At 40.6% G+C, this 17,815-nt stretch overlaps 1 protein-coding gene across 1 annotated transcript; it reads right to left on the reverse strand.

The window, feature by feature from the left end:
- Positions 1-141: 141 nt before the first annotated feature.
- LOC133124197 (interleukin-20 receptor subunit alpha-like) lies at positions 142-11,626 on the reverse strand. Its single transcript, XM_061235171.1, has 8 exons — positions 11,109-11,626; positions 10,239-10,341; positions 9,765-9,885; positions 5,500-5,678; positions 4,187-4,341; positions 3,298-3,457; positions 2,554-2,666; positions 142-2,042 (listed from the first exon to the last, which is right to left on the reverse strand). The coding sequence occupies exons 2-8, from the start codon at positions 10,285-10,287 to the stop codon at positions 1,278-1,280; spliced, it is 1,542 nt and encodes a 513-aa protein (XP_061091155.1). The 5' UTR covers positions 10,288-10,341; positions 11,109-11,626; the 3' UTR covers positions 142-1,277.
- Between the last annotated feature and the right edge of the window lie 6,189 nt (positions 11,627-17,815).

Raw genomic sequence — 17,815 nt, forward strand, 5'->3', positions numbered from 1 at the left:
AACTGGGTCGTCTCTTCCACTATACCTCTATTACAATAGCCCAGAATACATAGGGGTTTCCCACAGATTACTGTAAATACAATCAGGAAAAAAGAAAAAATCATAAATTCATAAAAATAAGACTAATCATTCTACTAAAAACAAGGTGTCTATCATTTATTTATAGACTTTTGTAAACAAAAATGTGCAATTGGATATCCACATTAGAAATGCACACAAGCAAGATTTGAAAAGGCTGATTCCTCCCCCCAAAGCTATACTTTAAATTCAAACACACTATTCAGGTCACTGCCACAAGAAAGTCAACTAATCTCATTCTGTGCCCTTCTCAAAAGAAAATGTGTGTGTTACACAAAAATACAAACATTAGATGTTGATGACAGCACATTTTGTTACAATTGTTGCAATACAAGCAATTAAGCCCAGATCTTAATTTTTGCCATTTTGTGGGACAATGGGGTTGCACAGTCATTAATAAGTGAATGTCCAAAATTAACTAAACACACAATCAATAAAAGCACTTTTAAAGTACTGAGAAGATGATCTGCACAAAATAAGACAAATGAGATAAAAGCCATGAAAAAAATTACATTACAGCCATTTAGCAGACACACTTATCCAGAGTGCCGTACAATAAAGTGCAAATCGAAGACAGGGACAAGTGCACTGTTCCAAGTGCAAAAGTGATCACATAGATAACTTGAAACCTTGTAGAATAATCAGATATCTGTCCAGCTTGAAATTTATTTCCCTTGGCAACTAAGAGTAAATCCTATAGGGCCTGCTGAAGGGGGGGGAAAAACACCAACATTCATCAATAATGGAATGCAACAAGAACTAATATGAAATGTATCCCTTTATGAAAGGCATAAGTATACTGTTAAGTCAAAGTACAGCTCCACTGTGGTCGCTTAGAGGCCTGCGTTAGAAACTTTTGGGTCCTTTACGGTGAGATTTCTCCGGACCGCAGCAAGCCGAGGAGCTTCCGTGTTATTCGCATCTGTAAGAGAGCGGAGCCGGCTCCGTCACCCCAACCAGCGCAATGCCACTTGTCTTTTTTTGAAATGCGTTTTCACTTCCTCTAATGCGGCGGGGAGGGAGGCCTGACTGAGAGTCATGTGCCATACGCAGCTGGCACTTTCTCTGCACTGGTTTTGGGGTGGAATGTGTGCGTGGCGCAGTATAAAGTCATTCCCGTCCTTTGACTGGGCGAACCTTGCACTTTTGATGCGCTCACGCAGTGAACCGAGCACAACAGCAGGAGAGTTTTGCGAGAGCTAACGCATCATGTAGCCTGAAAACTCCTCATCTTCCTCATCTTCCTCTTCTTCCTCTTTCCAGTTTGTGCGTGTGTGCAAGTAGTGTGTGCCCGTTTGTCCACAGTCTGGGAGTGTGGGTAGGGTGGCAGCATGCATGGGTTCGGGGCTGTCAGCCCGGGTGTCTGCATGTGCCTCACCCAACCTCGCCGGCCCGTCTCCACTTCCTGTGCGGAGAAGCGGTGCCAGCCAGCACTGAGGCTCGCCCGTTTCCTCTGCCCCGCCCCGGTCGTCCGGCACCCCCAGCGTCACAGACAGCAGGTTCACGTCCCCGCCCGAGTCTGTGTCCCTATCCACTGCTTCGCCCTCAGATTCCTGTCGTTCTTCGCCTCCCTCGCTCGAACCCGGAATCTCATCTCCTCCAGGCGGTTCTGCCCACTGCGGCTCTTCAGCCACCACACCGGTGTTCCCGGAGTTCCCAGAGTTCCCAGAGTTCCCAGAGTTCTCGGCGGTGGAGAGGGCGGTGGTAGCCGTAGACATGGAGCCCGTTGTATTGCGGGACGCGGTGTCGGAGCTCGAGCCCTTGAAGGAGCGTGCCATGTGGTTCTCATAGCCGTCGTCAGCACTGGGGTCCTCCTCTTCTTCATCCTCCTCCTCTTCATCATCGGAGACTTCCCTCCGACGCTGTGCCGCCTTCTCTCGGCCCTCGGCATCACAGGAGACGGCGTCGGGCACGATCTCTTCCACAATGAAGTAGCAGTAATAAGGGGCTTCCACCAATGACATCTGCGTGGAGGGAGAGAAAGCCACCATCAGGCTTACATATTTGTTTTCAGATATTCCATCCATCTTAATGCCTCTTTATGTGTTATTTTAAATATTTTCAATGTGTTTTTGGACATTTTATATACATCCTTGTTTGCGGTACAGTAGAGGTTATGGCAATGAGATTTTTTGTTGGATAATCCCTCACTGCACAAATACTAAAATTATAATAACTTTATTTATACACCGCATTTCCTGAACATGGCATCCAAAGTGCTTTCAAAAAAGATATATATATATCACAAAACACAACAAAAAATAAGTTAAGACAAAATAAGAGCAACAAAACATAGACAGCGGCGAAGATAAGAGCATATTAAGATGCCCAATAAAATAGAACTTATGGTCGAAAGCAGTTATTCACAGCTCTGCCCATTGCTACGAAGGACCAATGGGCAGACCACAGGATGATAACTGAAGGTAAAGCACATTCAGCTTTGGTGTGTTATGCGTAGGCGAGAGGGGCGCTCACCACTCTGGGCAGGTGGGTCTTCAGTTTACACAGCAGCCCGACGTGGAACAGGATGAGCAGGCCCAGCCCTCCCACAGCCAGAAGGCAGGAGACAGAGGCCAGGATGGGAATGACTGTCCAGGGGCACACCAATGCACTGTTCAGTATTGCATCCTCACAGCTCGAAGCACACGCACCTACACACATACATACTGCCTTCCACTCACTCGCCCATTACACACCATAGACGGTTCTCAGAAGAAGGAAATGTTTGCTACCGTCCGTGTGGTCGGTGAAGTTATGTAAGCAAACCCTGTTTGCCAGCTGAAGCCTGCTAACGCCTGATTCTGCTGTTGCACAAACTCAGTGTGACTGGCGTAGCCCCAGACGTGGCAAGCCTGAGGCTGACATTTTTAGTGGAGCTATGCCAGTCTATAATCCTGTAGTCCTGCGTGCCGAGGAGTCATAGCTAGACACGTTGATGCATGTTCACAGCGAGGCGTGTGGCAGGGCAGGTGGGGGTTGGGGGTGCGTCTCTTTCTCAGTGGGTTAGTCATGTCAGTGAGCCTTTTCCAATGATAGGAAGGGATTCACAATGGTCTTGTAACAATGTTTGAACACAAAAATCTTACTTATTGTACCTTTAAATCGGCATGTGGCAGGACCAACACAAAAACAAGGGAATACTCTCCACATGGTCAAAAGTAAACATAACCATATCTGGGTAACAGTATAAATTTAGTTTGAGCGAGCAGATACACTCACCTGGGCTCTGCTTCCTGGGGCTAGTGAAAGAACAGACCCAATTAGATGGCAGGGTGTGCTTATTGGTGTTGACCTGGAAGTCTACCTGCACACAGTACTTCACCCCTTGCTCCAGATGATGCAGCATCAGACTATTCTCCCCGGTGCTCTTATTCCACACCTGGAAAAAGTGGGGCATTGGGGGGGGGGGGGGGGTTACTGCATGCTTTCAAGATGCTGTCAGAGACGAGGGCTTTTGCTGAACATTTTTCCTTTTCAAACTCAGTGGGTCAACTGCAGTGCATTTAGCTGGAGTTTAAACGTCACATTTGTGGAACAAGGAATAGCTGTTCCAGGTGTAACGCAGAGTTTTTAATCCAGCTAAGCACACAGAAAGTTTGTATTTGTTATAACTGAAATCAACAGACATTTGCATTTTAATTATTTACTTATGTAGTATAAGTAAATAATGATCAAATCACTTACTTAGGCATGTTGACAGTCCAATGAGGCTTTAATAAGGACAATGGGTGGAGCTACTGTGTTATATCAATCACTGGCAATTTCTCTTCATATATTATGATAATATAAAGCCTACACATGCCAGCCCTGGACTTAAAAATGTTAAACAATAATATGAATAATAACTAATAACAAAGCTAACCCCTTTTCTTAACACAAGATTCAAAATGACCAAAATGTCCAAAAAAAACATCACTGGCATGTACAAACCAATCAAATGCGTTTTCTCTTCATATATTATGAAAATATAAAGCCTACAATGAGTGATTAATGTGTCAGTCTTTGTCTCTCAGAAATGATAAACACTAATATGAATAATAATAAACTTAAAGTTGAAGTCACTGTAGAAATTAAATCAGGACAAACAAACAAAAGATGAAGCTTCTACCCTGTTCTCTCCATCTCTTTTCCAGGAAATGTGGTATTTGAAGACTTTGTAGATCTGGGAAATTGACTTCTTTGCATTTCCTCTGGGCAGCGTGATGGTTAAGTTAAGGCAGTTACCACAGCCTGACACATTGACTTCAGGTGGGCCTAAGACAGCTGTAAAAAAGGCAAAGAAAGGCGAAACCATGTACATCAAGTGCTCACATTTGTGTGCGTATATGCACGTACACAATCACACACATATGCACCCAGGTGCCCATATGTAAGTACATAAATTCGCATACACAAATTCTTGCACACATACACTTTGGACCAATTTATTAGGCACACCTGTAAACCAGGTCATTAACATCTAATCAGTCAATCATCTGCCATGAACTCAATCCATAAAAGCATGCACACATGGTCAAGAGGTTCAGTTTTTGTTCAGACCAAACAACAGTGGAATGATTGTTGGTGCCAGACAGGGTGGTTTGACTTTCTTCTTTTTCAGAAACTGCTGATCTCCTGGGATTTTCATGCACAAGTCTCTAGAATAGTGGTCTGAAACTTGTTGCCACAAGAGCCATGTGTATGCAGGTTTTCATTCCAACAAATTACTATTGCCTTAATTGATTCCAATAATTCATTCAACCATATGCATTTAACTTCATTAAAGCAGACTATAAGGGTAATTCCATGTTAATCATCCAAAACCATGTGAGAAGAGAAGTATATGATATCTCAGCAATAACTCAAATATCCAAGACTGTGTTGACATTCTAACCTAACTTTGGTGGGAATTGTATCAACTTTAAGATAAAGCTTTATTCGCAAATCAGATTTCAATACTTCAAGAATATGAATACCTTGAATATTGGATTGAACATAATATACATGTGAAAGACAGAGCTGGTGAAGACCTCTGCAGTGATATAACGACCACCTTTCTATGACCTACAGTAATGGACAGGGCTAGCCAAAGCTATGGAGTCTTATTAGCGCAAACTTTGTTAGCCCATATCTGCCAGATTAATCCGAGACAAGTTAAATTTTGGTTCCAGGGGTTTCTTATAATGCCAAATCAGCAAGCTAAAATGTCTTTAAAATCTGCGGAATAAACATGGAATTATCAATAAGCAACTGTTGTTTAGACAACGCACAAATAGCACATTTCACTTTTATATACATTATGTGCAAACCTACAGCCCTGATTCAGCAAATAATTTTACTAATTGCATAATCAAGATTTGAGGCCGGAATAAAAACCAGCATACCCACGCCTCTAGAGACTACAGAGAATGGTGAAAAAAACTAAACCTTGGCATTGCTTACTGTCTGTAAAGGGGGTGAATTCCTTTTCGGTCCAGTCGGACATGTTGCCACGGTGTACGGCTTGCACTCCGATGGTAACAAAATCCTCGACGTCTCGAGTACAATGCTGCAGGGTGCGTTTCACCACCACCGCAGAGAAGTTTTGGACATCCAGTAACTTCTGCTTATTCCTGCAGTAGCTGAGACATCACAACAAAAAAATCAAACATCAAACAGCACAAAGTGTTCATTCTGTTTTACAGAAAGGGGTTCCTTACTCCTCCCCCCAATATATTAGGTTATACCCTGATGAAGGCTCAAGAAAAGAAACAAACATTTAAAAAAATATATTAAAAAAATCTAAATGGATATACCCAATCAATAAAAGCATTTTAAACATTTTGCTGAAAGAAGGATACCCTAATATTATTTTTCAGGCCATACCGATATGCATTGACAAGAACAAATCATTTGAATAAACAACAACCCAAACCAGCTGGACTTTCCCACGTTGACATTAAAATGTGCTGTCGGGTAGGGGAGTGGATGAGGTTAGCAGCAGTTTCACTATGAGAGTGCCATTAATTTTTCCATTTCCAAAACCTGTGGAACTACCTGCCACCTCTGCTAATAACTCCACCAGATTGGAGCCATTTGCATGGGGAACTTTATCTGCTGCGCTGTTTTGCATGCGAAAGACGGAATTATAGAACAAGTGGGATGAAATTTCACCAAATTTTCACAGCAATTTGAGAAAACACTCAAATGAAAAAGCTCTTCGACACCAACACAAATTTCAGGCTTCTTAAAACTGTAGTCACACCTAAAATACACTTAGTTCGGCTCACTACGGGGTGGTGAGAAATACTACCCTGGCAGCCGTGATGTAGCTTAGTGCCTGCGATTACTGGTGAGTCTATCCACTGCCCATTAATTAACATGAACAAAGGAACATAGGAGAATATTTGATATGATTCTGTCTACTCCATTGACATAGATGGCCACAGAGACCTACAACGTAGGAGACACATATTTGGGAAACAACACATTCACTTTTAAAATGAGTAATCGTGCCAGAGCTGGTAACAACATTCCCATACGAGCGAGAATAGATGCAACATCACTAATGCACTACATACAAATCACACCTATGACACATCAATAACTTGGTCATTTACAAGATAAATAGGTGCAGACACTGCCACTGCATCTATTTCCATTGCATGATCTCCATAGTCCCACAAAGTAGTATCAAAAAGCACAGGTCATAAAACATTGCAAGAATAAGTGATTACTTCTATTGTAGAAACTGCTGTAGGGTCATTCCATGAAAAATCTACCAGAGGTGTGGGAGTTGACCACTCCAATTTTGCTAATACTTGATATATTCTTTATGTATTCAAAGAACATCCAAATCATTAGCCTCATTGGATTTGTGATTTTAGAGCTATGGTCATAAATGCGAAATCTTGCAACTTGGCAATTTCTTTTCAATATTTGATGGCTTACTACAACAGCACCACTTGCTGACTTCCAAACTTCTAAGACTTAGATATTTTGGTTAAGAAAAGCCACAAGGAAAATAAAGTTGAACATATAATTTAGTCAGAAATTATACTTTAGGTCAAATTTAGGTCCAGCCAGAAAATGTGCAAAAAGTGTCATATATTCAACCAAGTAGATGGTAAGGTGGAAGGTTTCCTATCAAAATAAAACTTCCAGTAATTTAAAAGAATATGCTGACTTATGTATAAACCAATTGAGTCATTACCGCTATGTCTTGGCATGCTGTGATCATTTCAAGGAGAAACTTATCTTCCACAATAAAACATACTCTGATGGCTTCCTCCTACTTCAGCACCCTTTGCTTTGATTACAGCATTTCATCGTTCACATATTTTTTTCTACACTCGTTAAACCCTTCCATATGGTTTGAAGTTCATTCCAAAGCCATTCTTTCGATGTTGCAACAGATTTATTTATCTTGGTATCCAGCAAATCTCAGATTTGCTCAATCAGATTAAGGTCTTGAGCAGGCCAAATCATAACTTATGTCACCAGATATTTATTTTCATCAAGTGACCAACCAGCATCATGTAAGGCTACAATGCGACTATGAACAATCTCAGAGAGCTCCTACCGTCGTGCCATCATGTTTAACACTGTGACACTGCTCAAAGTTAGTGCTACCTTTAATACTGGAACAACTGACCATCAGAAGTAATTTTTCAGAATAATGCTGCTTCAAACCAGTTTAAACAAATTGTTTAGCATCAACAATCATGGAATGAGCCTTCAAACATACATTCATGCTATGCAAAAGTAAAAAAAAAAAGATGTTTATTAGCCATACTTTTACCCCAATGTCATTGTGGGAATATTTTTTTTGTTCTCATTGCCTACAATAGTATTGTGCAATACATTTTCACCAAGATTGTAGTAATTTTTTAGTATATTACAAGAAGTAATATATTAGGACCTCTTTTAGACAAACGTAGTGGTGTATAATCATCACTGCACACTAATATATGTATACATTAGCAAACCATAGGATAAAATTAGAATTGGTTAATCATGAACAAATAGATAAACTGTTTTTTTATTCCAATATGAATCCGCATGAACTAATGTAGTTGTTAACATGAATTGATGATGTACAAATCCACAAACACAGATTAACAATGAACAAATACATCATTAGGAAATACATTAACACAGATTATTACATGTACAGATTAGCTTCCCAGTAGTTAGTTAGCAACTACTGTACATTAGTTAATGCCAATTCATGTAAGGGGTTACCGAATAATTGTAAAAACTTAATTAAACAAATAGTGAATTTGGATAATGTGAACTCATGAATCATTCTGTGACTGAGTAGGCTATTTATTTCTGAGCAGCCATTTCCTGGTGGATCGAATCGCATGTTTGTGGGCTGGTATGTGACATTTACGGATTTGGAAGCAGTTTGCACACACATGCGGCTCATGGCTAGGCAGCTGAGCCAGTGTCGTGGATCATGGAGCTCAGGCCAGAAGCACCATCAAGGTGAACCTGTGCTAGCACTCGCTGACATAAACAAACTTTTTGTCAGTTCTCTCCTTCTTTACAGTTCTCCAGTACATTTAGCTGACAGCCGGAAAAGGTAGCACATAGCAAACAAAAACAGCGGTGCAGATTTAACAAGAAAGCTGATCACTTGGCTTCTGTTATTTATTTTTAAAGTATTTAATTCATTTTAAACAATCCACAGGTGATCACTGGTGATCACTCCCCTTTATAAATGTTTGGTATAGAAATGTAGGGGCTCAGTTGGAATCCTCTTCACGTTTAGAGAAATCAGAATGAACACTGAGCTCTAAATATATTATACTATCATAGTTAAAGTATTTTATTTTCTCATTCTATTTACTGATTGGTAACATACATCTAATACTTATATATGCATGTGTATGCATAGAAATCATATAATGTTGTAAGCCAGAAATTAACATTTAAGAACATAGCTAAGAACAGCCACAAGAAAAATGAAGTCAAATTGATTAAAAAGAATATACAATGCCATAGATGGATCTGGATAGAAAATGATCAAAAAGTGTTGGAACCAAGTAGATGGAAAGGTGGGATGTTTCCAATAAAAACAAAACTTTTTATTATTCTTCAAAAGGAATAATAGGCCTATTTATGTACAAAAAATGTAGTTGATACTTCAATGCCTTCGCATGTTTTGATTTGTTGACTGGACCTCAATTTACATTAAAATGAACTAACATTATAGAGAGACTTTATATTGTCTTTAATTTGCCACCCTACAATGGCTCACAGAGTTAATCTAAATGAACCAAATTTATTAAGGAAATAATTTGATTTACGAACTGACCAACCCTGTATTCCGTTATACATGGAACTGCCATGTGCTGTCAATCACTGTTGTGTAGTATGTAGTATGTAGTATGTAGTATGCAATCAATGGGGAGCCATTTGCAGTCCCATGGATCTATTACTTCTAAGTCAGTGGTCCTCACTCCTGGTCCTGGAGAGCCTCAGGATGCACTGGCTTTTGTTATTACTCAGCACTTCACTGAACATTTAAGCCAGTTATTACACCATTAACTCGCCTCACCTGGTTTCTTTGGGCTGAATTGGTTGCTGATATCAAGGGGGAAACAAAAACCAGCACACCCTGTGGCTCTCCAGGACCAGGAGTGAGGACCACTGCTCTAAGTATGAGGCAACAGTACATAGTCCAACCCATACATGACCCACATAAAGATGCTGTACTCTACCTGAACCGGACCCTGTAGGTGGTTCCTGGGGGTGTTCCAGGCCCAGGATCCCATCGCAGGTTGTGCTCAAAGTTGTGAGATTCCACTGTCACATTAACAGGAGCAGGCAGAATTGCCAGACCTGAGGTATGATTCAACACATGGACCATAAGAATCACCATTTATACCAAGACATACAGCACAACACATGTTCACACATAGGCATTCATTTATGCGCACACATGCTTACCTGAATGCATGCAAAGACAAAAAAATTGTTTCATGTACATAGATTTATATCCAGAGTGAGAAGAAAACATGCAAACTAAGTGTGCTTCATGTTCACAATTCTGTTCATGTAGTCATGTTAACAATCTCAACCAACTACAAAGTTTCTTTTAATTTCAGAATATATGCAATTATTTAGCAAATACAATTATACAATAGAGCAAATACAATCACACAAAGATAAAAATAAAATAAAATAAAACTTACCATGACAACAAAACTGGAGTAAATAAATAGTTATGACTATGTAGTTCATAATTTAAGAGCACAATATCCCTTTTCAGTCTCTTTCACATTCATGGTCTTCAGTCTGAACAGTAAAGGAGACATTAGATATTCATGTTACAAAAGAGGAGCAAATACAGATTTGGTTGGATGTACCATATGCAGGAAGAAAAAAACGACATAAAAAATGCAGAAGGTGGCAAAGGACTGTTGCTGTTCTCAAATAAATAAGTCAAATGTCCAGTGTTAAATACATTCTAAGAGTCAATTCTGGCATTCTGGAAATATTCTACTCTAGTCGACCAACATCACCTGACACTTGAATATTCGCATTTTTCTGTCTGTCAGTGTCAACCAAATGTTCTCCCATAATGCACTCTTGCCTGTCCCACATGATAAAATAATGAAGACTAGTAATGAAGAGTAGTTTTGGAAAATGTGTTTGAATCAAACTTTAAACCATCCCTGTAAATGAATACAGCCATGCTATTTTCAATATGATTAAACACTGTTGTTGTTTATCTGCGTTTACTGCAGAAATAATCCATACAAGTTGATATCTAATAGTCCACAAAATCACCTTTGAAAATAGCATAAAATACGCGTAAACCTGTCTATGCTGCCTTAAGACTGAGAAAAATCTTCAGGGTGGAATTGAAACAAGCGGCCATTTAAACGCTCAAAGTCAACAGATAACAAATCTGGTGAAGTTATTCCAGTCCCCACACGGTTTCCCAAACAAGCAAATAGGTTAGCTAACTAAACCGCGACTAAATAAAGTAACACATATAGCTAGCTATCTTGCTTGCATGTGCATATCGTTAGCTAGCAAATATTCAGGGTTCTTCTTACCTTTGAGCTCTGCTTATTCCAGCAAAACAGTAGGGAATCCGTGACAGGGCAAATAACGCTAACGTTACGTCAAAAACGAAAACCGAAAACGGGAGGGGTTAACATTAACTTGAAGAACATCGCCCCCTCATCTAATGTTAATAAGTAGCCTATTAGCCGTTAAGCCACACAAAAAACAAGAAACGTTTATTTCCAGTATTAAAAATGTAAAGCTCCCTAACTTCACGTAGAGCTAACGTACATTTTCACTGATTAAATCAAATTAATGACCGCTAGATCAATGTAGTTATTAGCGTGCAAAACTACGCAGTCAGGTACTGCTTAGCCTCACTGTGACAACATCGTAACGCCAATCCAGAGGGGATACGGAAGGGTATTTTATTATTCCTCCTCTAGAGACCATAGGCTAGGCTGGGTTCGATTCCAAATAGTCTGCTTTCCTCCTGACGTCCCCTTCCCTTCGCTTCTTCAAGGGGAATCCCCAAAATGCCCGGATGAAATAATGGGGCCGCATTAGCTCAGGAGGTGAACGCAGTCGCTGTCAGTCGGAGGGTTGCCGTGGGAAGTAGTCTAACAGGTAATTAGCGGCTATGCCATTTACAATTTTATGTACCACACAGAATTTTAGTTCACAAATTCAGTCGAGAAATAGGCCTACATAAGGGAAGACGGCAAGGGAAGGGAATGTGTTAAAGTGGAATCGAACCCAGCCATAGGCTATAGCGTTCAGTGCTATTTAGACACCGCTCTATTCATGCCTGCTGGTTCTGTGACAGCCAATCTCATCTTTCATATTTCCCATCTTTTTTCTTTACAAGTTGCCTTTTGCTTTGGCTTTGAACTTTTAAAGACAATAGGTTTTTAATCTAGTCTTCCTAACAGTATGTTACAAATAATCACATGATCTCTAAGGTCCTAGTATAACAACAATACCAAACCAACCAGAGTAATATTGTAACGGTGTAGTTGATGTAACATAAATGTTATAAATATGATTATGTGATGTCAGAATACAAATTGCTTGCAGTCCTGGCTCTGGGTCATCCTGCTTGTGAAGACATCTGCCCTCTAAATAAAGGTATTCTTCAAGATGCCTGGTCTCTCTTTGGAAGCCTCGCTTCTATATTATTTAATTATTATTATTGTTTTTACAATCACATCATTTTTCAAAATTGTTGACACAACTCAAAACGTAATAATCAAAATACACAAATTCAAAACCCTAAACACTTTTTTAAAATTGCCTGAACACATAAATCTAAAATCACTTGCTCACAATGACACACAACCTAACATCAAAGTAATAGCATTTCAAAACACAATATGTGTATTACATATGATTTAACTGTCTTACAGTTTTTTCTGAATGCTAAAACACCAACATTGACTCTTGAAGCATCTCTGAAACCATTAATACTTGAAGCTTGTAATTTTATAACATACCCTTTCCAAAAAGTGGAAACACAATCCACTGCTTTACACTCAGTTTGCAATTTATAAACACACTTCTATAGCAAAACTGCAAACATTGGTCTCAACATTGCTATGTTGTTTTACCAATTGCCTTTCCACATTGACACACGTGATAAGATAATGAAAAGGAGGTGAGAAAATAAGAGAAGGAGGAGGAAGAGGAGGAGGACAAAGGAGACAGAATAGGATGGGGGAGAAGGAGAGGACAGGGAAGAGGGAGGGGAGTCAGGAACACAATTACTGATTAAATAAGAGCGACTGTGGTTGACCATGTTGTCAAACATCAGCATGAGGGACGCTGGGCAACTGGTTCAACCAAATCTGAGCCGCTATACTGTTGCACACATCATCCAAATATTTCAAAATGAGAACCGGTGACTAACTGTCTGGTACAGTAATATGGACTGTACATTCATAATGAGAAGGATCTATCACTAAAACTCAAACAAATTCAAATGTTGTTACAGAACTGCAAGAAAACCAGTATCTGGTGGAAGACGTTGACTGTTCACCCCAGAGCAGGATTGTAAATATGGTCATTGGAAATAACTGCATCAGACTCAGAGAACTGCAAGACCACATAATGGCAGATAACACCATATTCCAAAATGTCAACAGAGTGAGTCTCTGCACTGTCTTGTCTACTTAATGCAATAGAATTAGGATGAAGTCCCTTTCAAATGAAACTCAGAGCGTGTAAAATAACTGAGATATGAATATGTCCATGTATGCTATACTATCCTATTATTGCTACTGGATCTGGAAGTATATGGTGCTACATCATATTGACTGGTGTCTGTCTTTTCATACTGTGCTACATTGTTTTGTCTAGTCTCTTTCAGAGTCATGGAGCTAGAAGCAGATGCAGATGCATATATGTGGACGAGGCAGGTTTAAATCTTGCAAAAACAAGGGGCCATGGCAGAAATATGATCGGACACCGTGCCATCATCAATGTCGTGGGACAATGTGGTGGCAACATAACAATGTGTGTGGCTATTAGTCAAAACAGCGTCCTTCTCCATCATGCGATCCTAGGCTCATACAACACTACACACATTATCATATTTCTGGACACCCTCCACAATAGACTAATTCCTAATGGCTCATATCAAATTGAAAACATTGTTGCTTGCATACCAGGCAGTTAAGGGATCAGCCCTAGCATACATCCAAAAGCTCATCAGATCCTACACGCCTGGTGCCTCCCACTCGTCACACCTGCACTTCCCGGTCACATCTGCTATCTGTTCTAGCCCCATGGTAGTGGAATGACCTTCCTGTGGACGTCAGAGCAGCAGTCTCTGACAACTTTCAAGCACAGACTGAAAACTCACCTTTTCTGGCAGCACCATTCCTTCCCTAACTCACTGTAATAATTAGCCATGTATGCTATGTGTATTCTATATGCAATAATTGCAGTTGTGTTTATTTTACTATTCGGGAAGTTATAGCTGCCAACTTTGGTATTGCTACTTGGACAGATATCTGATTATTCTACAAGGTGTCAAGTTATCTTTGTGATCACTTTTGCACTTGGAACAGTACACTTGTCCCTGGTTACGATTTGCACTTTATTGTACATCGCTCTGGATAAGAGTGTCTGCTAAATTACTATAATGTAATGTAACTATGAATTAATACAACTGGTGAAAATGATAAGTAACTGATGATATCAGTGATGGCAAGAGCAAAGTACGGAGGAGAAAAGGAACTGCCAGAGATCCAAAGCATGCCACCTCATCAGTGAAACACTGTGGTGGGGGTGTTATGGACTGGGCATGTGTGGCTGCTGAAGGTACTGGCTCACTTGTCTTCATTGATGATATAACTGCTGATGGTAGGAGCAGAATTAATTCTGAAGTGTATAGACACATTTAATCTGCTCAGGTTCAAGTGAATGCCTCAAAACTCATTAGCTGGAAGTTCATTCTACCGCAAGACAATGATCCCAAACATACGGCTAAAGTAACAAAGGAGTTTTTCAAAGCTAGAAAATGGTCAATTCTTGAGTGACCAAGTCAATCACTCATTCTGAATGCAGTTGAGCATGCCTTTCATATGCTGAAGAGAAAACTCAAAGCGACTAGCCCCCGAAACAAGCACAAGCTAAAGATGGCTGCAATACAGACCTCAGAGCATCAAAAGAGAAGGCACCCAGCAACTGGTGATGTCCATGAATCGCAGACTTCAAGCAGTCATTGCATGCAAAGAATATGCAACAAAATACTAAATACTTTAATTTACATAACATTGCTGTGTCCCAAATATTATGGTTCCCTGAAATGGGGGGATGTATAAACACTGCTGTAATTTCAACATGGTGAACCCAACATGTATAAAAATGCCCTTTATTAAAATCTGTGATTTTGTTTATTACAAATCTCAAATTGTTGGGTAGAGAGGCAAATAAATAAATGGGTCTTTGTCCCAAACATTATGGAGGGCACTTTATCATACTTCATATACATTTTTGTATATGGACTGGATTGACTCCTACCTCTCTGGTCGCTCCTTCCAGGTTGCTTGGGCTGGTACGGTATCAACACCTCTGCCCCTTGCCACAGGAGTTCCCCAGGGCTCAGTCCTAGGCTGCTTCTTTTCCCTCTTTACACTCGTTCCCATGGCCCTATAATCACTGCACATGGTCTATCCCACCACTGCTATGCGGACGATACCCAACTCTTCATCTCATTCCCACCATCTGATACACAGGTTTCAGCCCGTATCTCCGCTTGCCTGAGTGACAACCAGAGCTGGATGGACAACCACCATCTAAAGGTCAACCCAGGTAAGACTGAAATGATATTCATCCCTGCCATTACCTCTCCCCATCTGGATCTCTCCATTTCCCTAGGGGATACCACACTAACGCCATCACCCTGTACAAGGAACCTCGGCGTGGTGATGGACAGCAGATTGTCCCTCTCCGAGAACATTGCGGCGGTGACCCGGTCATGCAAGTTCTTCCTATACAGCATACGGAGAATCTGCCCCTTTCTCACGCCCTACTTTACCCAGCTCCTGGTCAAAGCAATGGTTTTGTCCCGCCTGGACTACTGCAACTCCCTCTTGGCTGGCCTCCCAGCGTCCGCCATCAGACCCCCCCAACTTATCCAGAATGCAGCAGCTTGTCTGGTCTTCAACCTTCCCAAACACTCATGTTGCCCCCCTGCTTACTTCCCTCCACTGGCTGCCTGTCATGGCTCGCATCAAATTCAAAACATTGGTGCTAGCCTTCCAAGCAGTTAAGGAGTCTGCAGCTTACCTCCAAAAAATCATCAGACCCTACACCCCTGCCAGACCTTTTCCTTGGACCTCCACAGGCCGCTTGGCGCCTCCCCCTCTCCGAACTTCCACCTCACACTCACGACTACTGTCTGTTCTGGCTCCAGGGTGATGGAATGAACCCCCCAAAAAACCCCCCAAAAATAAAAAATGATGATCAAATAGGCCCTGGTCCTTATCTTTGTTGCGCAGGTAGCAGTTGAAATTGTACTTCCCTCTAGGGTCTTTCAGTGCACTTATCCCTGGTTATTAGTATGCACTTTGTTGTACGTTGCTCTGGATAAGAGCATCATAAATGTAATGTAATGTAACATATGAATTGAAGAATATATGGATGTATAGGAGTTCTTACAGCTCAATGGTACTCAGAGCCTGTAATGATAATCTCAGAAAACACACATCTGTTTTGGTTTTCATCCCTTTCTCCAGTTTCTTTGGGTTTCTTGCTGTTTCAGAAACAGATGAAGTCTGCCACCCTGTGGCACAGTCATCAACTGCAAAGAATAACCAAAACCCACACAAAAACAGTACAAGTTCACAGGCTTGCAGAATGAGAGATTTTTTGTTGTTGTTCGAGTGCAGCCTTTTATTGCAATTATACAAGTTTTACCAACACGTTTATATATTTTAAAAACTTAATTTATAAAAGGAAATGGAAAGGTAAACAATGATACAGTAACTCAGATTCAAACTTTTTAGAAATATATTTTTTATTTTTAGGCTATGCAGAAAGTAACGCTTCTCAAGTGTTGCTGGATTCTGAGTTTGTGAAAGCTGTGATAATGAATCAACCAAACATAAACAAAGCGGTTTGGGTTCCAGAAGTTTGAAATGAGTCACAATTTGCATTCTTATGCTGTGACATCACAGGTGTAACCACGGCACTAACATAAGGCAGAAGGGATGATGAAATGATGCCAGGAATTGATGATGTGGCTTAAAATATCCCCTAACAGGGTGCGTCATGCAGGGCAAACTGTAAGAGCAACTTTTTGTGCATGGGCCTTAACTTCCAAGCAGGCACGTGCACAGATAGGGACCAAGGAGGGCTTGAGCCCCTGCCCTTTTGCCCTGAGAATCAAAAAGTGCCCTTTTTTTGGCTAGTGTTAATTGTAATTTTTTTCTTCATTTGTTATTGAAATTCTATGAAATATAAAGAGGGAAATGTATCAGCGTGGCATCTTCCGACATTCCGAATACACTTTGCTATGAAAAACACCAAATCCCAGCCCCTGTTTGTTTATGGCTGGGGTGCACAACAAGGGCCGATCCATTTTAGGGTTGTATGGCAACTTCTGGTCTTAATTTAGTTGACTCAATCATATCTTATCTTATGTGTTTGAGTACCAGCTACAGCTGCAGACTGCAAGTGTATCCTAAAGATTTTACTGTGCCCAAGTACAGGCTTGAACCGGGGTAATTTATAGAGCTGTCAGCAAATTAAAAACAAGGCAAGTGGTTGTACGCAGACCGGCCATCGAGGACCAGAGTTCTGCACCCCTGGTTTATGGTGAATGATATCATTCAGGTAGGCACTGTTTTAATGATGAAACCACGATTAAACAACACTTACTTACTTTTATGTTATATTTCCATTATATATAACTGAAGTAGGTCAGTAGGACTTGCCAGTTGCTACCTTCACACTGTAATTTCATCATTACTAGCCTCAGTACTCAGTACAATCAATCAATTAATCAGTTTTCAGTGGGAAATAAGAAGCAGCATGAACACTGCTAGAAAAAGCAAATAGCTACACCTGTCTCCAATGAAAGTCAAAGTACTTCTCACCTCCCTGACCCTGGATCAGTTTTTCAGCCATATGCATAGATGTAACAAATATATGTGTGTTTAAGTACCCAACGGCTGAGCAGATCTTATTGTGGCTACACCAGGATTAGAACCACTGACCTTGCGGGTCCCAGTCATTTACCTTAACCACTACA

The sequence above is a fragment of the Conger conger genome, chromosome 3 (assembly GCF_963514075.1).
Source record: "Conger conger chromosome 3, fConCon1.1, whole genome shotgun sequence".
Taxonomy (NCBI): domain Eukaryota; kingdom Metazoa; phylum Chordata; class Actinopteri; order Anguilliformes; family Congridae; genus Conger; species Conger conger.

What these genes read in the sequence shown, in the direction of transcription:
- LOC133124197 (XM_061235171.1), bottom strand. Translation starts at nt 10,287, where the DNA reads ATGAACTACATAGTCATAACTATTTATTTACTCCAGTTTTGTTGTCAT. An exon ending in AAAGAGATGGAGAGAACAGG is followed by an intron (nt 3,458 to 4,186) that starts GTAGAAGCTTCA and finishes CACTTTTTCCAG; the next exon opens with GTGTGGAATAAGAGCACCGG. An exon ending in AGACCCACCTGCCCAGAGTG is followed by an intron (nt 2,043 to 2,553) that starts GTGAGCGCCCCT and finishes CCCTCCACGCAG; the next exon opens with ATGTCATTGGTGGAAGCCCC.